At 38.8% G+C, this 27,779-nt stretch overlaps 1 protein-coding gene across 2 annotated transcripts; it reads right to left on the bottom strand.

Annotated features, from left to right (window-relative positions):
* Nucleotides 1-524: 524 nt before the first annotated feature.
* LOC100459555 (olfactory receptor 1B1) lies at nucleotides 525-27,529 on the bottom strand. 2 transcript variants are annotated; one of them, XM_009237060.4, is made up of 2 exons: nucleotides 27,434-27,529; nucleotides 525-2,368 (listed from the first exon to the last, which is right to left on the bottom strand). In XM_009237060.4, exon 2 carries the CDS (start codon nucleotides 1,936-1,938, stop codon nucleotides 982-984), a length of 957 nt encoding a protein of 318 aa, XP_009235335.3. In that variant the 5' UTR covers nucleotides 1,939-2,368; nucleotides 27,434-27,529; the 3' UTR covers nucleotides 525-981. The 2 variants fall into 2 exon arrangements, with proteins under 2 accessions (XP_009235335.3, XP_054377075.2); XM_054521100.2 differs by lacking the exon at nucleotides 27,434-27,529 and adding an exon at nucleotides 27,266-27,347.
* Nucleotides 27,530-27,779: the final 250 nt, after the last annotated feature.

Genomic DNA, 27,779 nt, shown 5'->3' on the forward strand with positions numbered 1-27,779 from the left:
ACAGGCTCTGAAATTGTGGCAATAATCAAGTTCTTATAACTCCAGAAGCCATAGATGTCCTGGAAATCCTCAGCACAAGAAACCCTGCTTACAATTACATTACAATCTATTTGAGTGAAGCTGCATCTCTAGTGGGGTAAAGGGCAAAAGTCAATACATAAAAGTGAAAATCGAGTACCCTCAAAATTATCATTTTAATATTTTAAGAAGCACCAAAATAGAGACCAATTTTCCAGCTGCCAAAAAGCTAAGCAAAGTCCCAATGTTTTAATCAGTGTTAAGATAGTTCATTTTTATGCAACAAAGTAGTTAGCTTGCATTTTCCTATCTACATTTTATTTTTAATGCACATTAAAAATTAATTTAAAATATATAAAATAGAACTCACATGCATCAGAGTTAGATGCTCACACTATAAGAAACCCATGGAAATTAGTCCTAACTTATGGAATAGTAGAATCGTGATTATCATTTCATACTCACTCTGGGACATATTTTTGCTCATTGAATGGAATAGGTAGTAAACTTGACAGCCTTATTTGTCTAAACTGTCATCTTCCCTTACTTTCTGATATACACAAACACACTCCCACAAGAACGCACACCAACCTAAATGTGATGATGATGATTAACTCTACTGCTCTTCATTTAGTTCATAGTTGCACAATCCTATCCTCATATTCCCTCAGAACTCTAAAATTAAAACTACCCAGACTTGGTAATTCATTTTCATCCACTTTGATAAAATAAAAGGTCTGATGGAGGGTGCCCAGAGGTATGCTGATAAGGGAGCCCTGATATTATGTGTCTATGAATGTGGAATGTTCATGGCTCCATCAAAGCACAACATTGACAAGAGCCAAATCTGGAGTTCCTTAAGTTATCTAGGCCCTCCACCCCTCTGATCTCCCCAAAACCAACTCTGCTCAGAATATACCCATGACTTTTCTCACCTATTCAATATGGCCCACAGCAGGCTAATCAGGGGTCTACCTTTCCCCATTCAAGCAGCCTGCAGAGTGCACCCTTGACATCCTTATTGCGGAGGCTATACACAAATGGGTTGGCCAAAGGTGTAATGGCAGTATACATTACTGAAGCCACCATGTCCTGATACTGAGAGTTCTGGGAGGGAGGCTGGAAATAGACCCAAATGATGGTGCCGTAGAGGAAACCAACCATGGTGAGGTGGGATCCACAGGTGGAGACTGCTCGGCGGCGACCAGCAGCTGAAGGCAAACGTAGAATAGTGACACCAATTCGGACATAAGAGAGTACAATGAGGGCACAGGGGCCCAGCATAAGGAAGCCACCCTCAAAGAATATGGCCAGCTCATTAGAATGTATGTCAGAACAAGAGGCTCGCAGAAGTGGCCGGTGGTCACAAAAGAAGTGAGGAAGGTTAACGTTGCCCCCAGCATCCCCAGTCCAGCAAAGAGGCAGGACGAGTCCCACATGCAACATGGTGTGCAGTACGGACACCATCCAGCTCAAGGCTAGTAAGCAGGCACACCATTGGTGATTCATTACCAAAGCATAGTGCAGGGGGTCACAGATGGCCACATAGCGATCCAGAGCCATGACAGCAATGACAAGTGTATCTGTAACCCCAAATGCATAGAAGAAAAAGAACTGAGCCAAGCAGCGGGCAGCAGGAATGGTTGGGTAATCAGAGACCAAATGGGCCAGCAACTGGGGCAGCGTAACTGTGGATAGCCCCATGTCTATCACAGAGAGGCCACGAAGCAGATAATACATGGATGAGTGCAGTCTGGAGTCCCAGGAGATGAGCAGCACCAGTGTCACATTCCCCAGTATGGTGGTCAGGTAAATAGCCAGGAACAGGAAGAAGAGGAGAGTGTGGGAGATGCTAGCTCTCGAGAACCCGAGGAGCAAAAAAACCGGAGAGTGTGAAGCATTAGGGGCACAGCTCATCATGAGTGACAGTCAGCCTGCCTGAAAGACAGTTTAAGTCAAAAAGAAAGTCATGGGTCTGATGTTAGGGATCATAACATTTCTATTTAATTCTATTACGTTACTGAAGATCGTTAAAGACCTAGATTCAAACTTGACCATCTACGCTCCCTCCCTAAGGTCTAGGATTTTGCTTCTTTAATATGTATTTATTTTCTCCTTTATTTCTTCCTTTTCACCCACCCTAGTGACTTGTTCCATCTAATTCACAAGCCCTACTAAAGTCTCTCCCACAGTGAAAAACTCTTCATTCTTGTCTTTTCATCCAACTATTTCTTATCTTTTTCCAGTGGCCGACTTCATGAAAGAATTATCTGTATTCACTGTCTCCACTTCCTTACCTTCCATTCACACCTCACCCAACTGCAATCCTCATGATGTCTTCTCTCTGAACCTGTATGGAAAATAACATACCATTAAAACACATACCATACAAAGAAACAATTCTTTCGACATAGCTGACTTTTTTACATTTCCTCTAAGATCTGGAACAAGACAAGGATGTCCACTTTTACCACTCATATTCAACATAGTAATAGAAGTTCTAGCCAGAGCAATTAGACCAATGAAAGAAATAAAAGCCACCCAAATTGGAAAAGAGGAAGCCAAATTATCCATGTTTGCTGATAACATGATCTTATATTTAGAAAAACCTAAAGACCCCACCAAAAAACTCTTAGATGAGATACTGCTTTAGAATGTCATGAAATTACTTGTTCTTTCTCTTTATTCCTTGTGTTAGTTAATGGCATCATCATTGTCATCTGCCTGATGCACAAACAAAAAACTGAAGGAATTACTCCATCATCTCCCACATCCAATCATTCCTTAACGTCTATGTTTTCCCTTATATCCATTCTTTGCTGTTAGTCCACTACGACTATTTAAGTTTTAGCATCTCTAACCAATACTAATTTCTACAACCTCATTACTGGTTTCTCTACTTATCTCTCCTGATAGGTCTTCCATACTGATACTGGAATAAAACTTTCAATATGTGACTCCGTGTTTAAATAGTCAGGGACTTCAGAATAAAATCCAAATGGCTTAATCTGTCTTGTATGGAACTTTCATTATTAGTACCTAACTTCTCTTAGAATTATACTGAGTCACCTATCCAGTGTTTTTTGTTTGTTTGTTTTAAGACAGTCTCGCTCTACTGCCCAGGCTGAAGTGCAGTGGCTTGATCTTGGCTCACTGCAACCTCCGCCTCCCGGGGTCAAGTGATTCTCCTGCCTCAGCCTGCCAAGTAGCTGGGACTGCAGGCACACATCACCACACCCAGCTCATTTTTGTATTTTTAGAAGAGACAGGGTTTCACCACGTTGGCCAGGCTAGTCTCAAACTCCTGATCTTGTGATCCAACCATCTTGGCCTCCCAAAGTGCTGGGATTACAGGCATGAGCCACCATGCCTGGTCCCAATGTTTTAAACTAGACATTTTTTTCTTAATTCTCAAACATGGTAAGCTCTCACACCCCTGCACATCTTCCCATTATTTTGAGAATTTGGGCTTTCTGAAATACGAGGTATGTAATACAATCATCCACACACACCCACTCAACACAGATGGAAATTTAGAGAAGATGTAATAATCATACTTTTTTTTTTTTGAGACAGAGTCTTGTTCTGTTGCCCAGGCTGGAGTGCAGTGGCACAATCTCGGCTCACTGCAAGCTCTGCCTTCCAAGTTCATGCCATTCTCCTGCCTCAGCCTCCAGAGTAGCTGGGACCACAGGCACCCACCACCATGCCAGGCTAATTTTTTATATTTTTAGTAGAGACGGGGTTTCACCGTGTTAGCCAGGATGGTCTCGATCTCCTGACCTCATGATCCGCCCACCTCAGCCTCCCAAAGTGCTGGGATTACAGGTGTGGGCCACCACGCCCAGCCAATAACATACTTTTAAAATCATAACTAAGCTTTCAAGAATGTAAGGGAAATACAAGAGTCTGTAATCAAAGAGGAATATGAAAAATTAATATCTAAAAACTATCTGTGATGGTGGAGGTAGTGATGGCAGGTGACAGGTGGCAGGTAGGTTCAAGGGCATCACATCAGTCTCCATAGTCCACAGGTTTGATTATTAACATCCATGTGGAACAGGAGATGAGAGCTTAAACCTGTATGAGGCAGGAGGTAGAGACCACCACATAAATTGAGGACATTCAAAAGGCTAAACTTTCAGCAAAAGGGTATACACAAACAGGAAAACACACACACACACCTACACCCACACAGGGTATGTGAGAACAAATGAAAATCCAGATCGCTCAGCCTGGACTACAAGGAAGGAAAAGTGCTTTCCATGGGAATGCAGTTATGGATCTGTACCACATAAGAAGTGGATAATGCTAATTTACAAAATACATACAATTCTAGAACTCTCAAAATAAAAAATCAACATAAAAATTATCCTCATACAGGTAAAAGCATTGGAGTGCCTTATGGAAGTGAACATAAAACTTCTCAGTGACTTATAGACTCCAGACAGGAATCCCACAAACAGAAACCCACCAAAGATGAGCTCACAATTCAAAATTACAAAACACACATAAAGTCTATTCATTATGAAGATATTCATCAATCAACAAATAATGTGATTAACCTCCTCCGAATGTCATAAAATTAACCAACCTGTTAAGGAATATACATTATATTTAAAGTACTTAGTGTCTAAGAGAGAAAATAAAGATTATAAGAAAGAAGTTATCAAAAAAACACATATTTTTAAAGCCCCAAAAAGAATTACTAGAAAACAAAAACATTCACATTGAAATGAAAAACTCAATGGATGGGTTATACAGTGGCTGAAGAGAGAAGTTAGTTCTTTTAAAATTTTTTCTCTATTTCCATAGGTTTTGGAAGAACAGGTGGTATTTGGTTACAAGAGTAAGTTCTTTAGTAGTGATTTCTGAGATTTTGGTGCACCCATCACCCAAGCAGTATACACAGCACCCAATTTGTAGTCTTTTATCCCTCACCCCCCTTCCACCCCTTCCCCCAAGTCCCCAAAGTCCATTTATCATTCTTTTCCCTTTGCATCCTCATAGCTTAGCTCCTACTTATGAGTGAGAACATTCAATGTTTGGTTTTCCATTACTCAGTTACTTCACCTAGAATAATGGAAAGCAGCTAATTCTAAGAAAAATACCCAGAAGACAGTACAAAGTGACCAAGATAATATGAAGGGGGTTTGTATTAGTTTGTTTTCATCCTGCTGATAAAGATAATATGAAGGGGGGTTGTATTCATTTATTTTCACCCTGCTGATAAAGATAATATGAAGGGGGGTTGTATTAATTTGTTTTCACCCTGTTGATAAAGGCATACCCAAGACTGGGAAATTTAGAAAATAAAGAGGTTTAATGGACTTACAGTTACACGTGGCTGGGGAGACTTCACAATCATGGCAGAAGTTGAAAGGCACATCTCACATGGCAGCAGACAAGAGAAGAGAGCTTCTGCAGGGAAACTCCCCTTTATAAAACCATCAGATCTCATGAGACTTATTTACAATCATAAGAACAGCACAGGACAGACCTGCCCCCACGATTCAATTACCTCCCACCAAGTCCCTCCCTGAACACATAGGAATTCAAGATGAGGTTTGGGTGGGGACACAGCCAAACCATATCAAGAGTTAAGAATTTCAGGAAACAAAATAAGAAGACCCATTATATATCAAATAAGTCCAAGAAAAAAACTGGATACTACATACAAAAGAATGGAATTGGACCCTTATCTTACACCGTTCACTAAAATCAACTCAAAATGGACTGAAGACCTAAACACAAGACCTGAAACCATAAAATTCCAAGAAGAAAATACAAGGGGGAGACTCCTTGACATTAGTTTTGGCAATCATTTTCTGGATATTACACCAAATGCTCAGGCAACAAAAGCAAAAATAAACAAGTGAGACTACATCAAACTAAAAAGCTTTTGCACAGCAAAGGAAATAACCAACAGAATGAAAAGGCAGCCAACAGACTGGGAGAAAATATTTGCAAACAATATATCTGATAAGGGGTTAATATCCAAAATATGCTTAAAAACTTATACTCAGTAGCAAAATAATAATAATAACCAAGTTTCAAAATGGGCAAAGAGGCCAGGCATGGTGGCTCATGCCTGTAATCCTAGAATTTTGGGAAGCCGAGGCAGGCAGATCACTTGAGGTCAGGAGTTTGAGACCAGCCTGGCCAACATGGAAAAACCTTGTCTCTACTAAAAATACAAAAATTAGCCCAGCATGGTGGGACATGCTTGTGGTCCCAGCTACTTGGGAGGCTGAAGCAGGAGAATTTCTTGAACCCAGATGCAGAAGTTGCTGTGAGCTGAGATCACACCACTGCACTCCAGCTTGGGTGACAGCGTGAGACTATGTCTCAAAAAAAGGGTGGGGGGGGAGCAAAAAGAACCTGTATTAGTCCATTTTCACACTGCTATAAAGAAATACACTATAGCCTGGCTAACATGGAGAAACCTCGTCCCTACTAAAAATACAAAATTAGCCAGGCATGGTGGCACATGCCTGTAATCCCAGCACTTTGGGAGGCCGAGGCAGGTGAATCACCTGAAGTCGGGAGTTTGAGACCAACCTGACCAACATGGAGAAACCCCATCCTTACTAAAAGTACAAAATTAGCCAGACGTGGTGGCACATACCTATAATACCAGCTACTCAGGAGGCTGAGGCAGGAGAATCACTTGAACCCGGGATGCGGAGGTTGTGGTGAGCAGAGATCGTGCCATTGCACTCCAGCCTAGGCAACAGGAGCGAACTCTATCTCAAAAAAAAAAAAGAAAACAGAAAAAAAAAGAAAGAAAAAGGAAATACCCGAGACTGGGTAATTTATAAAGGAAAGAGGTTTAATTGACTCACAGTTCCACACAGCTGGGGAGCCCTCAGGAAGCTTGCAATCATGGTGGAGGGCAAAGGAGAAGCAAGTACCTTCTTCACAAGGCAACAGGAGAGAGAAAATGCAGGGGGAACTGCCCCTTATAAAACCATAAGATCTCGTGAGAATGCACTATCACGAGAACAGCATGGGGGAAACCACCCCCATGATCCAATCACCTCCCACCAGATCCCTCCCTTGACATGTGGGGATTACAATTGGAGATGAGATTTGGGTGGGGACACTGGGCCAAACCATACCAGAACCTGAATAAATATTCCTCCAAAGATATACAAATGGCCATAGGTATATGAAAGTGTGCTTAACATCACTAATCGTCAGGGAAATGAAAATCAAAATCACAATGAGGTAGCACCTCACACCTGCTAGGATGGTTATTATGCAGAATAACAAGAAGAAATAACAAGTGTTGGCAAGGATGTGAAGGAAAGGGAACACTTGCACATTGTTGGTAGGAATGTAAATTGGTGCATCCATTATGGAAAACAGTACAGAGGGTCTTCAAAAACTTAAAAATAGAACGGCCAGGCGACCCAGCAATCCCCCTCCTGGGTATATACCCAAAGGAAAATAAATCAGCACCTCATAGAGATATCTGTACTCCCATGTTCACTGCAGCATTATTCACAATAGCTAAAATATGGAAACCACTTAAGTGTCTTTTAATGAATGAATGGCTAAAGAAATTGTGGAATATTATTTAGCCTTTAAAAAGGAAGAGGTTCTGCTCTTTTTTGTGATAACATAAATGAACCTGGAGGATATTATGTTAAGTGAAATAAGCCAGGCACAGAAAAAAATATTGCATAATCTTACTTTCATGTAGAATCTTACGTTTTAAAAACTAAATACATAGAAACAGTGACTAGAAGGGTGATTAGCAGGAGTCGGGGAGGGGTAAAAATGAGTAGTTAGAGGTCAAAAGATACAAAGCTACAGTTTTGTAGGATGGATGTCTAGAGGTATACTGTACAGCAAAAGGACATATTAATAATATTGCATTGTATACTTCTATCATGGAAATTTGCCAAGAGCGTAGACTTAAGGTGTTCTTACCACAAAAAAATAGGTAACTATGTGAGATAATGGATATGTTAATTTGCTTGACTGCTGTAACCATTTCACTATGTATGTGTACATTAAAACATTATGTTGTACACATAAAATATACACAATAAAATAAGTCCAAGATTAAGTATACGAGAAAATAGAGGAGAGGCAATATTGAAGAAACACAAACTAAGAATTTGCCAGACTTAATGAAGGAAATGAATCCTCAGATTGAAGAATCACAGCAACTCCCAAACAAGATAAATTTTTTAAATTCCATACATAGACACTATGTTAGGGAAACCACTGAATAGAAAATTCAAAGAGGTTATATTAAAGGCAACAAGAAAGAAAGACAAATAGACTGACAAAATATTTATCAGCAACAAGAGATTCTAGAAAATCAGGAAATAATATTTCCAAAGTGCTGAGAGAAAATAATGACCAAACTCAAATTCTATATCTCTTTAAACTATATAATAATGATAATAATAATAATAATAAAAGAAAAATAAAAAAATAAAAAATAAAATAAAATAAAAAAATAAAAAATAAAAAACATTTTTACACATGCTATTTTCTCTTTCATGGAATGTCCTCCCATCCTCTTAGGGCCCAAACTTAGGGCCACATGCTAACAAGTGAAAAGCTACTCATGTTGAAGGTCTCAGTCAGGCTTCATTTCTACTTGGAGACTTCACCAAGTCCCTGCACAATCATTTTAGTAGAGCACTTTTTGCTTTTCAAGTAACTTCGTAAATATTGACTTGCCTATCTCCCAATGTACACTGTTAATATGTGTGTATACATACACATATATACATATGAACCTATGTAGATACACACATGCATGCATGCATATGTACACATATATACTGGCCAGGAGCAGTGGCTCACACCTGTAATCCCAACAATTTGGGAGGCCAAGGCAGGTGGATCACCTGAGGTCAGGAGTTCAAGACCCGCCTGGGCAACACAGTGAAACCCAGTCTCTACCAAAAATACAAAAAATTAGCCGAGCATGGTGGCAGGTGCCTGTAATCCCAGCTACTCGGGAGGCTGAGGCAGGAGAAATGCTTGAACCCAGAAGGCAGAAGTTGCAGTGATCCGAGATCATGCCATTGCACTCCAGCCTGGGCAACAAGAATGAAACTCTGTCTCAAAAATAAATAAAGAAACAAGCACATGTACATTAATCACTGACTTCCTAATACCTAACACAGAGCTAGGGAATGAGTGGGTGCTCGTTAAACATTTGTTAACTAAACAAGAGATTTTCTACTAAAAGGCAGTGGTCTAGAAGTTAATACAAAGGTTTTGGAGTCAGACTTACCTGGAGTTTCACTCCATATCTGCCATTTATTAACTATGTGATCTTAAGCAAGTTATGCTTTCTCATCTGTCAAATAGTGACAAAATTTCTCATAAGGTAGAGAAGATTAAAGGAGAACATCTTCTGTTAAGACAGTATTTTTGGAAGAAAATGAACTTTGCAGAGGTAAAGTAGGAAGCAACTTTTTTCACATGACGGCTTTTTGAAAAGTCTCATTTTTAGGTACTAAAATTCCAACACATTAGAATATAAAAATTTTAATTCTCAAGCAATTTAAACTGTGCTTCCTTCCCCAGAAGGGTTTATATTTTCACCAGAAACCTGCATTAGGGAAAGAGGGATGTGACTGTCTTCATCTTTGCACCATCTTATCCATCCTTTTCTGTCTCTGGCTATTGCAGTGTTGATTTGAAGAAGGGAAACGGAAAGGTAAGGTCTCTTTGAAAGATAGAGCTGGTAGAAGTTACAAATACTGACTCTTTTCTCTTGCGGAACATCATATTGGCCCATTTGAGACCACCTATAGGTAACTATTACTGCATTCTTCCCAGATAAGACTAATTCAAACCCTGTCTGATCCCTTAGAGCCCCCTCCCTTACATTGGACATCTGACTGCACCCTTCTAAGCTGCTTCTAGGATTGCCTTACTCTAGCAAGAAATTCTCTTAGGTGGAATGATTTTCAAGATGACACAGCTCATGTACCATCCTTAGGTCCAAGGAAAGTTAGTCTAAGGAAAACTCACACATTTTCATCCCAACAAATTTGGTAAATGCAGTCTTCTCTTTCTCCATGCGCTGGCAGGAGTTGCACTTGGCCCTTCCCTCAAGCTTTCTTTAAGGTCTTAAGTAATATTTTGCACTGCATTCTTAGTTTGCAAACATTTTCTTAAACTATCTTTTTGTTACCAGTTTCTAATTTAATAGCATTCTGGCCAGAGAATTTAATTTCTGTGAGGTTAGTTCTTTGAAGTTTTTTAAGATTCATTTGGTGGCCTAATATGTAGCTAAAAAATGGATATACAGATACAGAAAAGGAAAGTCCCAAAAACAAACTCACAATTTGTAGAAATTGTGGTATATAACAGTGATGGCATTCTTCAGTGATGAAGAACAGATAATTCAGTTAAATATTGTGCTATAACTCTACATACATATTTTAACTTGCATTTTATTCACACTATACAGCATTTGAAATCAAAACAACATGCATGGAGTGTAAAACTCCAAGACATAATGTTAACTGGGAAAGGCCGGTTGCAAAATGATAGAAGAGTATAACAATAGATATAAATTTGTAAAACATGCAAGAGAATTGTGTCATTTTTATAAAACATATATAGTGAAATTCTAGAAACATGCATGAAAATAATGAATAGCTTATTTGGGATGGTAGATTTCTTTAGGAAAAGAGGAAAGAGAAGAAGTTTGGGCTTTAATTGTATCTATAGCAGTCAATTTTTTCAAGGTAAGAACTGAAACAAAAAAGGCAAAATTTAAGTTTTGTTAAAGTTGGGTGTTTAGTATATGTAGTTCATTGTTTTGGTTCCTACACATTTTTCTACACTGTGAAACTTTTCCTATTAAAAATATAAACAATAAAGTCAAGGGTAGCAATGGAGATATAAGACCTTTTATTTTCTAGTAATTTTTATTATTGATGCCTTCTAAGATTAAGCATACCTTTCTAACTCAAAATAACATCCACATCACACATTCAGCACCAAGATACTCAAGCTAGTACATTATGGAGAACACAGAATTAGGTAATATCTATCCGAGAACTAAGATAATCAGAGACTTATCTCCAAAACAATTTCCCAAGACCTTATGAAAAAAGAAAAGGTCACAATATATGTGAATTATAATCATCAGGCCTGTGCACTTGAGCCATGAAGTTCCCCTAGATGGTCTTTCCCTGACCGCAGGTAAGACCCATGTTTCCAATTATCATTTCTGGTTATCTGTCTCACTATAGCAAGTTCTACAGTGAGCTTCTCTTGGCAGCTTTTAGTTTGAGCTGATTGAAGGGATCTAGAGCAGGATAAAAGTTTACACAGAGCTCTGGAATAGAAGGGAGAAATCTTCAGCAAGACTAAGAGATGAAGGCTCATAACTGACTATATTTCCCCAGCTTCAGAAGCCCAAAATTTAACTAATCATAAGCTTTGGTTTATGCTACACTACAGTGGTTTGATTATAACCTGCTTGCCTTCTTACTCACTTGGTTTAAAATATTATTATAAACACACATCAACTTATTGTCCAACAAGGAAACAACATTGATGATAATTCATATCTACTTAGATAGACCTTTTTCATCACCTCCCCGTTACCTCCTGCTTAAGGTAACCAATCTCTAGAATCTTGAATTAATCATCCTCTTACTCTTCTTAACATGTTTATATATTATATACATCTATGATTTTGATACATCGATAGATATTCCAAAAAGAATATTGTCGAGTTTGAGATGATCTTAAATGTATTAAAGGATAACAAGCTTTAAGTAACTTGAGGTGGACTTGTCTTTAGATCTTAGCATCATATTACTTCACTGATATTATTGGATATAGCTTTGGTTCATTTATTTTTCACTGCTATATAATAGCCTTTTGCATGAACATATCACAATGTATTTATACATTCTCTGTGATATGTATTTGGGTTGTTTACTGATTTCCGTTATACAAAGCATGGATCTAAGCTTATACAAGTGTATGTTTCTGTGCTCTAAGTTACTAACTCTCATATGTGAGTAAGTTTTTTGACTTGTCTTTAAATCTTAGATTCCTCAACCATAAAGTGGACATGGGAACTACTTTCACAAAGTTGTTGGAAGAATTAAATAAAATGCCTATTATTGTTTAAAAAATATATAATTTATACTTTGTAATCTATCAACAAATTAAGTATAGTTTCAAAATAAAGTAATTTACTCCATTTTTGCTTCCAAGGTTATAAATGAACAGTCTTCGCCATATACACTGATCTATAACAAGAGTAGTAGTAGAAGAAGCAGCTAACATTTTTGGAGCCCTTTTTACGTACCACACACTGTACGAAGCACTCCACATGCATGATTTCATTAAATCTGCAGTTCTGTGAGGCAGGTGCCATTTCTGATTTTATAAATGGGGAAACTGAGGCATACAGCAATTAAGCAACTTGCTTACTATTGTAGAACTAGTCAGTGGCAGAACTGGAATTTTAACACGAAGAATTGGAAATCTTGATCACTGCTTCTCTCAACCCTTCTTCATTTTCCTTCTTTATCATTATTAGCCACTATCCCCCACCTTCTAGATATTTGCTTTTGTCTAATCTCTACAATACTATAAAATTATTAATTTTATCCTCCTGCCTCCAAGTGGTTATCTCTTTTCTATATATTTTCCTTACTTCCTCTCCCATTCTCTTCACCATGAAGCCTCCCCAAGAGCAAACCAGAAGAACATGTCCAGTTCTAGATCCTCATTGATCAACTTAATGCTGATTATTCTACAGTTCTTGTTGAAAATGCAATACCTAATGAAGCCGAGTATATAATGGAAGGCTAATAATATAGTTGAAGGATCCAGAGAGAATAGCAGGGACTGGAAAATAAAAGGAGACAGAAGAAAAGTCAGAGGAAAAACAAGAAAGTTGGTGAAGGGGTATGGAGTGGGCAGGAAATGAAGATTTAGTCACCATGAATCAATCGTATTGGGGATTTCAAACAATTTATAAGAGCAATTGCCAATGACTATTTTCTCACAGAGCACAATCGTTATTTTAAATAGTGCTTGGCAACAGGAATCTATGCCTCTGGATATACAAGAGAAGAGAGAAGAGAAGGCATGGAGAGAATTGTTCTGAATACCTGAATTTACCTATAGTCCCCAGAAACTAATTTTGGCTAGATTAAATACATTAGGTAGTCACATGATCCAGAAGATAATTCGTTTATTTTTCCATCCATTTACTGATTGATTCGTATGTCATACTAATATTTATTTCTTACCTGTGATGGGACATTAAGACACATCATACAAAGACCCTGCCATAAAGAAGTCATAGCATGGAGAGAAAGAAGAATAAACATTAGATGCAAAACAGTACAATAAGTGATATAATAAATATAAGCAAAGGGGCTTGTGAATCTTATTTGGAGTTTGTCCCATTTCAGCCTTAGGTGAGGTCAGGGATGGGATGAGGGCATGAAAATATTCCTCAGTAGGTAACAAAATCATAACAGGGTATAGTACATCAAAGCACTTTGGGCTAATATCAAAACTTCCCTCCATGTTACTCAAAGAACAGTTGGCTTTCTGAATAATAATGGTGAATATGACATAATGTGTGTGTGCATATGTGTGTATATGTGTGTATAAGCTCTATATATGTGACAAATTTTCAAAAAATAATTATTGAAAGGTAGAATTTACTGTTAATTGAGTGTTTCTCCTAAACCTTCCTTTCTAAAGTTCCATGTTTCCAAAAATAATTTTGTGACTTTCTTCAAGAGATAACTGAAAGTCACGGCAAGGGTTATAGACATAGAAATGAAGACACAATGGAGGAAAGGAAAAATGCAGTAGCGAACAAAGAAGTCAAAGTGGTGGAGAAAGAGTAAGAATGGAAATGCAGGATGGAAGGAGAATGTACACTGAATGTGAGAATTCAAAGAGCATAAGGACCTATGGAAGCAGAGAATAGAATGCTGGTTCCCAGGGGGTGGGGGCTGGGAAGAGGTCATCAAAACATACAAAATTTCACTTAAATAGGAAGAATAAGTTCAAGAGACCTTTTATAGAACATGGTGACTATAGTTAGCAACAATGTATCCTTGAAAATCACTGATAGTATATTTTGTAGTCTCACCACAAAAAAATAAGTATGTGAGATTATGCACATGTTAATTAGTTCAATTTAGCCATTTCACAATGAATGCAAATTCCAACATCATGTTGTATATTATAAATCTATACAAATTGTAATTGTCAATGAAAAATATAATTTTTTTAAAAGAAAGATCTTTAAAATGAGAAGAGAGAAGAGCATAATTGGGGATTAGAATAAAGAAAATGATTAGGGCAGAGATAATGAGCAGAAATAAAGATTTTCAGGAAAAGAAGAAAGGTTTGCAGATGATGAGTGAGAGAAGGGTAGGAATGTGGACAGAGCAGAAGGAAAGCAGAAAAGAGATGATTGGAAGTGGTGTAAAGGAAAGAGAAATGAAGGCGGGTATGAAAAATAGAACATCAAGAATGGGAACAGAAAGAAGAAAGTATAGAAAAAGAGAGGGTAGAGTGAGGAGTGAGAAGGGAATGGCTATGAGGGCATAAAGGAGAAAAGATGGTGTTAAACAGGAATAGATCCAGAGTGAGAGACAGGTTATTGATAGAGAAAGACAATAATTTGTCAGGGAAAAACAGGATGGAGAATGAAGGCTAGTTCCCCACCGACACATTCACCTGGCAAGGAAGGACTGCTGTGACTCTGGATTGTGTGACTCCAGCCTCCTCTTAAACCTCAGAGATCTGGCCATGGTGCTGAAGGACAGACACTCAGCAGACAGAGCAGGAAATCAGGGCTGGTGAGGCTAGGTGAGAGTTAGGAGTTGTGGGGCCCCAGGGATCTTTCCTCTAGAGCCACCGTGGGGGGGAGGTCAGGTACAATGCCTGCCACCTCACAGATCAGGCAAGCACTGACATACTCTCAAGGGAAGGTTAAAAGTACCACGAGTCTCTGCCAATGTCTCCATGCCACTGATCGTGTTGGGGTAGAGAAGACAACTCAATCAACACCCAGGTACCCCAGATGACAAACACTTGTGTATCATTACCCTAATCACTCACACAGTCATCACTTTATCTTCTTCCTACGATATAATAAGTAAATCATGATGTAATTGCCTAAAGCAGGGCTTTGGAGACAAAACTGAATATAATTCTAGGCTGTAACACTTATACATTCTGTGAATCTGGCAATTACTTAACATCTCTGACCTCTAGTCTACTCACATGTAAAGTGCTAATAACATCTAATGTTTTATAAAAGATTTTTGTAAGGACTAGAATATTTTACCTAAAGTGTCAGATATAGTGCCTGGCATGTACTAAAAGGCTCAAATAATAATTGTTTTTGTTGATAAAAGAATGGGGGTGTGGGGCAAGATGGCAGAATGGAAGCCTACACCATTTGTTCCTCCCCCACCACTCTCACTGGAACACCTAATTTTAACAACTATCTGCACAGAGAAAAGCACTGACACAAGAACCAAAAATCAGGTGAGTAAGCACAGTACCTGGTTTTAACTCCATATCACGGAAGGCTATTGAGAAGAGCAGGACAGACAGTCTTGAATCTCTGATGACACTCCTCCCTGACCCACCAGCAGTGGTCATGCTGCAAAGAGAGAGAATATGTGCACTGTGGGGAGGGAGAGCACAGCAACTGAGGGACTTTACACTGAACTCAGTGCTGCCCTGTCACAGCAGAGAATAAAGCCATGCTGGACTCAGCTAGTACCTGCACAGGAATGGAGTATTTGGACCAGCCCTCACTGCAGGGGAATCACTTATCCCAGTGGTGAGAACCTGAGTTATTCGGCAAGCCTCGCCACCATGGGCTGAAGTGTTCTCGGGTCCTAGGTAAACTTGAAAGGCTGTCTAGGACACAAGGACTGCAATTTCTAGGCAACTCCTAGTGCTAGCCTGGGCTTAAAGCCAATAAACTAGGGTGGCACATGACCCAGGGAAACGTTAGCTGGCACAGCTAAGGGAAGGCTGGCGCCATACCTCCTCCAAACCCAGGCAGTGCCGTTTGTGGTAATGAAAGTGACTCCTTCCTTCTGCTTATGGAGAGGAGAATGAAGAGTAAAGAGGACTTTGTCTTGCATCTTGGATACCAACTCGGCCACAGCAGGATAGGGCATTGGGCAGAATTGTAAGGCCCCCATTCCAGGCCCTAGCTCTGGGATGACATACCCTTGGCCAAAAGGGAACCCACTGTCTTGATAGGAAGAACCTAGTCCTGGCAAGATTCATCATCTGCTGACTAAAGAGCCCTTGGGTCCTGAATAAGCACCAGCAATACCCAGGGCGGACACTGTGGGCCTTGGGCTCTGAGACATGCTGGCTTCAGAGGAGACCCAGCACATTCCCAGCTGTGGTGGCTGTGATAAAAGGCTCCACCTGTTTGAGAAAATCAGAGGGGAAAAGTAAATGGGACTTTGTCTTGCACCCTAGGTACCAGTTTGGCCACAGTGGGGTAGAGCAACAAGCAGGCCCTTGGGGTCTCTGAGTCCAGGCCTAGGTTCTTTGATAGCATTTTGGGACCTGCTCTGTGGGGAGCCCACAGCCTTGAATGGTAAGTCTCAGGCCTAGCAGCATTCACCACAAGCTGATAGAAGAGCCCTTGGGCTTTAAGCAAAACTTGGCAGTGGCCTGGCAGAAGCCCCAGGGACCAGTGGTGGTGGTGGCCACAGGAAGAAGTTCCTCTGCCTGCCATAAGGGGAGGAAGGGGCAGAAAGGACTTTGTATTGTGGTTTGAGTGCCAGCTTAGCCACAGTAGAATAGAACATCAGGTAAATTGCTAATCTTTTGAACTCCAATCCCTGGCTTCCAGATAGCATCTCTAGACATGCATGGGCCTGGGTAAACTTGTCACCCTGAAGGGAAGGCCCTTGGGCAAGGCCCAGTGCTGTGCTGGCTTCAGGTCTGAGCCAGCATAGTCCCAGTGGTGGTGACCACAGTGGTGTTGGCATCACCACATCCCCAGTTCCAAGTGGCTCAGCAAGAAAGAGAGATAGTCCATATGTTTGGGGAAAAGTAAGAGAAAAGAATAAGAGTCTCTGCATGGTAACCCAAAGAATTCTTGCAGATATTTTCCAAGACCACCAAGGTGATATCTTTATGAGTCTATAAAAACCATACCATGATTGGCCTTAGGGCTCAAGTCCCTTCCTTGGAGAGCTTTCCCAAGGACAGTCACACACAAGCCCACACAAGTGAAAACTACAATCACTACCTGAATCTTTAATGCCCAGACACCAATGAACATCTACAAGCATCAATGTCATCCAAGAAAACATGACCTCACCAAATAAATAAGGCACCAGGGACCAATCCCAGAGAAACAGAGATATATGAACTTTCAGACAAAGAACTCAAAATAGCTGTTTTGAGGAAACTCAAAGAAATTCAAAGTAACACAGAAAAGGAATTCAGAATCATATAAGATGATTTTCACAAAGAGATTGAAATAATTTAAAAGAATCAAGCAGAAATTCTAGAGTTGAAAAATACAGAGAAGTTTAGAGAAAAAAGAATAAAAAGAAATGAACAAAGCCCCCAAGAAATATGGGACTATGTGAAAAGACCAAATCTACATCTGATTGGTGTACCTGAAAGTGACGGAGACAATGGAACCAAGTTGGAAAACACTGCAGGATATTATTCAGGAGAACTTCCCCAATCTAGCAAGGCAGGCCAACATTCAAATTCAGGAAATACAGAGAATGCCACAAAGATACTCCTCGAGAAGAGCAACTCCAAGACACATAATTGTCAGATTCACCAAAGTTGAAATGAAGGAAAAAATGTTAAGGGCAGCTAGAGAGAAAGGTCAGGTTACTCACAAAGGGAAGCCCATCAGACTAACAGCTGATATCTCGGCACAAACTCTACAAGCCAGAGGAGAGTGGGGGCCAATATTCAATTTTCTTAAAGAAAAGAATTTTCAACCCAGAATTTCATATCCAGCCAAACTAAGCTTCATAAGTGAAGGAGAAATAAAATCCTTTACAGACAAGCAAATGCTGAGAGATTTTATCACCACCAGGCCTGCCCTAAAAGAGCGCTTGAAGGACGCACTAAACATGGAAAGGAACAAATGGTACCAGCCATTGCAAAAACATGCCAAATTGTAAAGACCATCAAGGCTAGGAAGAAACTGCATCAACTAACGAGCAAAATACCCAGCTGACATCACAATGACAGGATCAAATTCACACATAACAATATTAACTTTAAATGTAAATGGACTAAATGCTCCAATTAAAAGACACAGACTGGCAAATTGGATAAAGAGTCAAGACCCATCAGTGTGCTGTATTCAGGAAACCCATCTCACGTGCAGAGACACACATAGGCTCAAAATAAAAGGATGGAGGAAGATCTACCAAGCAAATGGAAAACAGAAACAGGCAAGGGGTTGCAATCCTAGTCTCTGATAAAACAGGCTTTAAACTAACAAAGATCAAAAGAGACAAAGAAGACCATTACAGAATGGTAAAGGGATCAATTCAACAAGAAGAGCTAACTATCCTAAATATATGTGCACCCAATACAGGAGCACCCAGATTCATAAAGCAAGTCCTTAGTGACCTACAAAGAGACTTAGACTCCCATAAAATAATAATGGGAGACTTTAACACCCCACTGTCAACATTAGACAGATCAACGAGACAGAAAGTTAACAAGGATACCCAGGAATTGAACTCAGCTCTGCACCAAGCGGACCTAATAGACAGCTACAGAACTCTCCACCCCAAATCAACAGAATATACATTTTTTTCAGCACCACACCACACCTATTCCAAAATTGACCACATAGTTTGAAGTAAAGCTCTCCTCAGCAAATGTAAAAGAACAGAAATTATAACAAACTGTCTCTCAGATCACAGTGCAATCAAACTAGAACTCAGGATTAAGAAACTCACTCAAAACCACTCAACTACATGGAAACTGAACAACTTGCTCCTAAATGACTACTGGGTACATAACGAAATGAAGGCAGAAATAAAGATGTTCTTTGAAACCAATGAGAACAAAGACACAACATACCAGAATCTCTGGGACACATTCAAAGCAGTGTGTAGAGGGAAATTTATAGCACTAAATGCCCACAAGAGAAAGCAGGAAAGATCCAAAATTGACACCCTAACATCACAATTAAAAGAACTAGAAAAGCAAGAGCAAACACATTCAAAAGCTAGCAGAAGGCAAGAAATAACTGAAATCAGAACAGAACTGAAGGAAATAGAGACACAAAAAACCCTTCAAAAAATTAATGAATCCAGGAGCTGGTTTTTTGAAAGGATCAACAAAATTGATAGACCACTAGCAAGACTAATAAAGAAGAAAAGAGAGAAGAATCAAACAGATGCAATAAAAAATGATAAAGGGGATATCACCACCAATCCCACAGAAATACAAACTACCATCAGAGAATACTACAAACACCTCTACGCAAATAAACTAGAAAATCTAGAAGAAATGGATAAATTCCTCAACACATACACCCTCCCAAGAATAAACCAGGAAGAAATTGACTCTCTGAATAGACCAATAACAGGCTCTGAAATTGTGGCAATAATCAATAGCTTACCAACCAAAAAGAGTCCAGGACCAGATGGATTCACAGCCGAATTCTACCAGAGGTACAAGGAGGAACTGGTACCATTCCTTCTGAAACTATTCCAATCAATAGAAAAAGAGGAAATCCTCCCTAACTCATTTTATGAGGCCAGCATCATCCTGATACCAAAGACGGGCAGAGACACAACAAAAAAAGAGAATTTTAGACCAACATCCTTGATGAACATTGATGCTAAAATCCTCAATAAAATCCTGGCAAACTGAATCCAGCAGCACATCAAAAAGCTTATCCACCATGATCAAGTGGGCATCATCCCTGGGATGCAAGGCTGGTTCAGTATATGCAAATCAATAAATGTAATCCAGCAGATAAACAGAACCAAAGACAAAAACCACATGATTATCTCAGTAGATGCAGAAAAGGCCTTTGACAAAATTCAACAACCTTTCATGCTAAAAACTCTCAATAAATTAGGTATTGATGGGACGTATCTCAAAATAATAAGAGCTATCTATGACAAACCCACAGCCAATATCATACTGAATGGGCAAAAACTGGAAGCATTCCCTTTGAAAACTGGCACAAGACAGGGATGCCCTCTCACCACTCCTATTCAACATAGTGTTGGAAGTTCTGGCCAGGGCAATTAGGCAAGAGAAGGAAATCAAGGGTATTCAATTAGGAAAAGAGGAAGTCAAATTGTCCCTGTTTGCAGATGACATGATTGTATATCTAGAAAACCCCATTGTCTCAGCCCAAAATCTCCTTAAGCTGGTAAGCAACTTCAGCAAAGTCTCAGGATACAAAATCAATGTACAAAAATCACAAGCATTCTTATACACCAATAACAGACAAACAGAGAGCCAAATCATCAGTGAACTCCCATTCACAATTGCTTCAAAGAGAATAAAATACCTAGGAATCCAACTTACAAGGGATGTGAAGGACCTCTTCAAGGAGAACTACAAACCACTGCTCAAGGAAATAAAAGAGGATACAAACAAATGGAAGAATATTCCATGCTCATGGGTAGGAAGAATCAATATCGTGAAAATGGCCATACTGCCCAAGGTAATTTATAGATTCAATGCCATCCCCATCAAGCTACCAATGACTTTCTTCACAGAATTGGAAAAAACTACTTTAAAGTTCATATGGAACCAAAAAAGAGCCCACATCGCCAAGTCAATCCTAAGCCAAAAGAACAAAGCTGGAGGCATCACACTGCCTGACTTCAAACTATACTACAAGGCTACAGTAACCAAAACAGCATGGTACTGTTACCAAAACAGAGATATAGATCAATGGAACAGAACAGAGCCCTCAGAAATAACACCGCATATCTACAACTATCTGATCTTTGACAAACCTGAGAAAAACAAGCAATAGGAAAAGGATCCCCTATTTAATAAATGGTGCTGGGAAAACTGGCTAGCCATATGTAGAAAGCTGAAACTGGATCCCTTCCTTACACCTTATAGAAAAATTAATTCAAGATGGATTAAAGACTTAAACATTAGACCTAAAACCATAAAAACCCTAGAAGAAAACCTAGGCATTACCATTCAGGACATAAGCATGGGCAAGGGCTTCATGTCTAAAACACCAAAAGCAATGGCAACAAAAGCCAAAATTGACAAATGGGATCTAATTAAACTCAAGAGCTTCTGCACAGCAAAAGAAACTACCATCAGAGTGAACAGGCAACCTACACAATGGGAGAAAATTTTCACAACCTACTCATCTGACAAAGGGCTAATATCTGGACTCTACAATTAACTCAAACAAATTTACAAGAAAAAAACAAACAACCCCATCAAAAAGTGGGCAAAGGACATGAACAGACACTTCTCAAAAGAAGACATTTATGCAGCCAAAAAACACATGAAAAAATGCTCACCATCACTGGCCATCAGAGAAATGCAAATCAAAACCACAATAGATACCATCTCACACCAGTTAGAATGGCAATCATTAAAAAGTCAGGAAACAACAGGTGCTGGAGAGGATGTGGAGAAATACGAAGACTTTTACACTGTTGGTGGGACTGTAAACTAGTTCAACCATTGTGGAAGTCAGTGTGGCGATTCCTCAGGGATCTAGAACTAGAAATATCATTTGACCCAGCCATCCCATTACTGGGTATATACCCAAAGGACTATAAATCATGCTGCTATAAAGACACATGCACATGTATGTTTGTTGTGGCACTATTCACAATAGCAAAGACTTGGAACCAACCCAAATGTCCAACAATGATAGACTGGATTAAGAAAATGTGGCACATATACATCATGGAATACTATGCAGCCATAAAAAATGATGAGTTCATGCCCTTTGTGGGGACATGGATGAAGTTGGAAATCATCATTCTCAGTAAACTATTGCAAGGACAAAAAACCAAACACCGCATGTTCTCACTCATAGGTGGGAATTGAACAATGAGAACACATGGACACAGGAAGGGGAACATCACACTCTGGGGACTGTTGTGGGGTGGGGGGAGGGGGGAGGGATAGCATTAGGAGATATACCTAATGCTAGATGACGAGTTAATGGGTGCAGCACACCAGCATGGCACATGTATACATATGTAACTAACCTGCACATTGTGCACATGTACCCTAAAACTTAAATAATAAAAAAAAAAAGATATGGTAACAGAAACCAAATGGGAAAATAAATAAATAAATAAATAAATAAATAAAACCCTCACTTTCAACTCCACCATTATTGATTTAGTTTCACTTAAACCACATCATCTGTTCCATAAATAAGTGTTCTTATTTTGAAATATGTCTGCAATACTTTGTTTTATTTAATTTGTATCTTTGTTACAGTTTTAGAGTTAAATCTGTATATTGATACATTGATTAGGGCTTAGAATTTTCTGTTCATATATATTCTACTGACTTTAAAATAAAAGGTTAACTTGGGTTTTATGTTTGTTGTTTTTTTTTTCCTCTTAAAGTAACTGTATAATGCTCAAGTTTGATAATTTCAGCTCCAGATGATTTATCAAGGAGTGATCCAAAATTGACCCTCATTATATTAATTATCTATCTTCAATCCCTGGGGATTGGAAGGATGTAGGGGAATAACTTTCATCTCTTGGTTCTTCAACTTGTCTCTTACGGAATGTAGCACCCCTGTAATCACAGTGGGGAAGTCAAAGCCCTCTGCTCCAAGCTGAGGGTGCCTGTGACACTAGGCTGTAATTTCCACAATGTGGGATCCACCTGGAGTCCCAGCATTACTGTGCTCAAAGTAACCAGGCACTCAGGACTAAGGCCAGCTAGACTGAGGACTTGGCATCAGCCCAAGATAAAGAGATAGTCATACATGTTTTAAATTGACCGAGATGAAAAGGGACACTTTCCTTGGGGACAGAAAAGGCTCTGAGGAATATGAGAGTGTACTGATGATAAAACACTAGTTAATATGTATCAATGTAATATGTATTAATGTAATATGTATTATGTATTAATGTTGACAGACACCATGCTACGTATTAAATGCTTTGTTCATTTCAGGCTCACAGTGCACTTTTGAGTTAGTACTATGAAAGGCAGTATAGCTTAGTGTTTAGACTAACTGAGTCTGAGTTGTAATCCCAGCTCTAACACCCATCAACTGTGTGATCTTTGGAAAATATCTTAACCTGTCTATGCCTCAATTTTCTTACTTGTAAATGAGGAAGATAGTCCTTGTCTCATAATATTGTTACTATTAAATAAGTTTTCATAAAATGCTTAGAACACAGACTGACACATAGTAAATACAATATAAGACATTCTATTACTGTTGGTATCCTTCAACAGTATGTAATTGAGATCTTCCACCACCTCATGTAAAAGTTTCAGAAAGATGAAACCAAGCCTGTGTTCTTAAACACCCACCATAGCACTTCCCTCTGGCTGAAATTGAGGTTATAAAAACAGATTTCTCCAACTGCACAATATTTCCCTTGGTAATATCTGAATGAATTTATTCTTGTTGAGGAGAGAGGGGTTTTAAGTGGTAAGGATATTATTCAACCTGCTTATGCTCAAGATCCCCTCAGACAGTAGAGAAAGAGCTCTTATTAATTGAGAGCCTACTAACAAAGATTCTGGACTAGACAATTCATGCATTTATGCATTTTTCGAGTGTTTATAATTTACTTTCCATCAAATCTCTTTAACATATTATTAAATACTTATTTTCTCCAGTATTAAAAGACAAACATTGAGTATAAGATATGCACAAAAAATAAATTAGAGATCAACACAGTAAACATGCTCCAGAAAGAGAGACTCTTGTCCATATTCTGTGTATTTTTTAATTGATCACTAACTATGTGAAAAGGGCTATAATGGAGATTGAGGATGCAATGATGAAAAAAATATGTAATTATGTCCCTAATGGAGCTTCCATTCTAGCTAGGATAAAAGATAAGACATAACTTCAAGTGTCATGTAAACAATCAAAGAGAAGAGTGCAGTTACAAATGAGGACAGTTTTATTAGTCCTACTTTCCTGATGCATGACTGAGACTATACAAAGACGTAGGTTCTTTCTTGAACCACAGCTTTGGGAAGGTGTACAGAGTGAGACTTGCTCACAGCATCTATCTGATTCCAGTGCTCTCCTAAGACCCAGCTGTTTCCTTCGTGGGAACTTGGTGCTCTGCTGCATCAAGAATACTCCCCCCTTCTTTCTGCTCTAACCAGATGGGGTCCATTTCTTATGGTTTTGACAATATTTTTGTTTTTCATTTCATTGACCTCTGAAGATATACCAAATTTCCCATTGTCTTTCCTAGAGTTTCAGAGAAGAAAGTACCACTCCTTCTTTATTTCATCAAAACTTTTCATCCCTAAAGCTTATTCCTCCTGTCTAACTGAAACTTTCTACCCTTCAGTCAACATCTCCCTTTCACCCAACCCAACTCCATCACCAGTCTCGGGTAACCACCTTTCTACTTTCTACTTCTAATGAATTCAACTTTTCTAGATTCCACATAGAAGTGAGATCGTGCAGTATTTGTCTTTCTGTGCCTGACTTATTTCAGTCAGCATGATGTCCTCTAGATTTATCCATGTTGTCAAAGATAACAGGATTTCCCCCCTTTGTAAGGCTAAATAATATAGCACAGAATCGTGACTATAATAAATAATTATGCATTGTATATTTCAAAATTACTAAAAGACTTTAAATGTTTTCACCAAAAACTGAAAATTACTTGTGGTGATGGATTTGTTCATTAGCCTGATTTAATCATCCAGCATTGCAAACATACATCAAAATATCACTTTGTACTCCATAAATTACACAATTATTATTTGTCAACTAAAAATAAACATTTAAGAAAAATTCTCCATCATTCCAGGTCCTCCACTGCACCATTCACCCTGCTCCCCCAGGCACATTATTTTCAAAGCACTAAAACAACTTTTTAATATCAAAAGAAAGAATGTGTGATGAGGGATCAAAGAGGAAGGAACAAAGGAAAATACAGCATCCAACTTTAATTTGAGAGTTAAATTTTCCCCCACAGATCTATTTTCCTTCAAGTCCTCTCTACTCAGTGGGGTCCAGACTGTTCCTGACCAAAGCCCTCCTATTACTGGCTCCTTGAAAGTCCTATTCTGTGAAATTTCTCCTACTTTTACACATAAAATGACAGAGCCTTACCTAAATCGACCCAAATGCCCATCAATGATAGACTGGATAAAGAAAATGTGGTACATACACGCCATGGAATACTCCGCAGCCATAAAAAGGAATGAGATCATGTCCTCTGCAGGGACATGGATGGAGCTGAAAGCCGTGATCCTCAGCAAACTAACACAGGAACAGAAAACCAAACACCACATGTTCTCACTTATAAGTGGGAGCTGAACAATGAAAACACATGGACACAGGGAGGGGAATGACACATACTGGGGCCTGTCAGGTGGGGGTGGGAGAGCATTAGAAAAAATAGCTAATGCATTCTGGGCTTAATACCTAAGTGACAGGCGCAGCAAACCACCATGGCACACATTTACCTATGTAACAAAACTGCACCTCCTGCACATGTACCCCAGAACTTAAAATTAAAAAAAAAAAAGAAAGTCCTATTTTGTGAAATTTCTTCTGCTTTTACACATAGAATGACAGAACTTTACCTAAGTCTTCCTTGAAGTGGTAGCCTAGTGTAATGGTCAAGAACATGCATTGAATCCTGGCCCTGACATTTACCAATAATATTACATGGGGAAATATCATTTACCTCTATGAGTAAGACTCAGTTTCCTTATTTCCAAAATGGGTATACCAATAGGATCTGTCTCTAAGAATTTATGTAGCTACTACATGCCTGAAATGTACTCTGTGTTCAATAGGTTGTATCCACTTTGTTGTTGTTGTTGTTGTTGTTATTTGATGGAGAAGTTGGCACAGGGCACAATTCTGGCAACACGTGTCTTCAAAAAATGTATTAATCCAAAGATAGGAAACAAATCCTTGAAGCTTTGTTGATTTCAGATATTATACATAGACAAAGACAATTTTCTCATTATTATCTGCTATGGTTTTAAAATGTCCCCCAAAGTTCATGTGTTGGGAGCTTAATCCCCACTACAACGTATTGGGAGATGGGCCTTTAAGAGATGATTAGGTATCTTTTCTCATGAACCCTTGGAGGGCTCTTTCTTATGAATAGATTAATGCTGTTATTGCAGGAATTATCATGGGAGTGGGTTCCTGATTAAAAAAAAAAAAAAAAAAGAGTCTGGCCCAACTTCCTCTCTGTATCTCACATATGCACTTCCTCACCATGTGATACCTTCCGCAATGGGATAACCCTCGCCAAATTCTAGCGTCATGTTCTCAGACTTCCTAGCCTCCAAAACCATGAGCCAAATAAACTTTTGTTCTTTATAAATTGCCCCACCTGTGGTATTCCATTACAGCAGCAGAAAATGGACGAAGATAGTATCATTTCACAGTCTACAAGCTAAAGTTAAATTTAAAACCAGAACTTGAGGCATGACTTTCTGTTCTTAAACCCAAACAGTACTAAATCAAAAATTATGACATAAATTCTATTGAATGGGTACTTTTATTTTATTTAATTTATAACATATTTTAGTTATAGGATTGTATAAAAGCTATAAGCATTGGCACTGTATTTTTTTTTATTAAGTAACATCATTGAAAATAGTTTAAATCAACTGAGGGATCCAACCAATTTTTTTCTTTAAAAGTTATCAATATAATGCATTAAATGATTCAATACATATTTCTAATTTAATTTTTTTCATTTTTATGTAGATTTTGACTACTAATATGTTTGAAGATCTTTCTCAGGGTATTCCAAGGGTCAGGGGGTGTTCTCAATCTCCTGGACCTTTAGGCTACAAAAGAGGCTTTTAGTATGAGGTTTATCATTTTGGAGAAATCAGAGACTTTCTGGCCAACTCAGACTGTAAATAATAAAAATACAAATAATAGAAAATTGTTATATAGAACTTACCAGAAGTGTCTTTATACATATTACATAATTAAATCTTTACCACAATTATGAGGCAGCTACTATTATCTATTTTTTACATAGAGTCAAACGAGGCAAAGAAAGTTTCGGTAACTCACCCCAAGATCCTACAACTGGTTATTAGCAGACCTAGAATTCAAGACAAGATGTCTGATGCCACAGTCCATGTTGTTCCTGCCTATGTTGTGATGTTTCCCAGCTAAGGACTGGCTGGAAGTAGATCAAGGGCTTTTAGAACAGATTACAGAAAGTGAAAACATACTTACTGCAATGTCCATTCTGCTTTACCAGCAATAGTAGTCTTGAGATCAGATTGATGTTTGCACTCACGGAACACAAAAACATAGCAAACCTCCAGACCTGGGATAGAAATCAAAGGACAATCTTTATTTGTGGTGTTCCATTTTAAAGGGCAATATATTCACCTATAATTATGTATTATTTTGGGGGCAAGACATAAAGCATAGCATACATAGTGAGACCATGTGCTCTGAAGTGAGGTTGCCTGGTTGAATCCTGGCTCATCCACTTACTAGCTGGATGACTTTGAGAAGGTTATGCAATTTTTTGTGCCTTGGATTCCCAATTTGCAAATAAGAGGTAAGAATAATG

The sequence above is a fragment of the Pongo abelii genome, chromosome 13 (genome assembly GCF_028885655.2).
Source record: "Pongo abelii isolate AG06213 chromosome 13, NHGRI_mPonAbe1-v2.0_pri, whole genome shotgun sequence".
In the NCBI taxonomy this organism is placed as follows: domain Eukaryota; kingdom Metazoa; phylum Chordata; class Mammalia; order Primates; family Hominidae; genus Pongo; species Pongo abelii.

Coding starts and splice junctions, on each gene's coding strand:
- LOC100459555 (XM_009237060.4), bottom strand. CDS start 1,938: ATGATGAGCTGTGCCCCTAATGCTTCACACTCTCCGGTTTTTTTGCTC.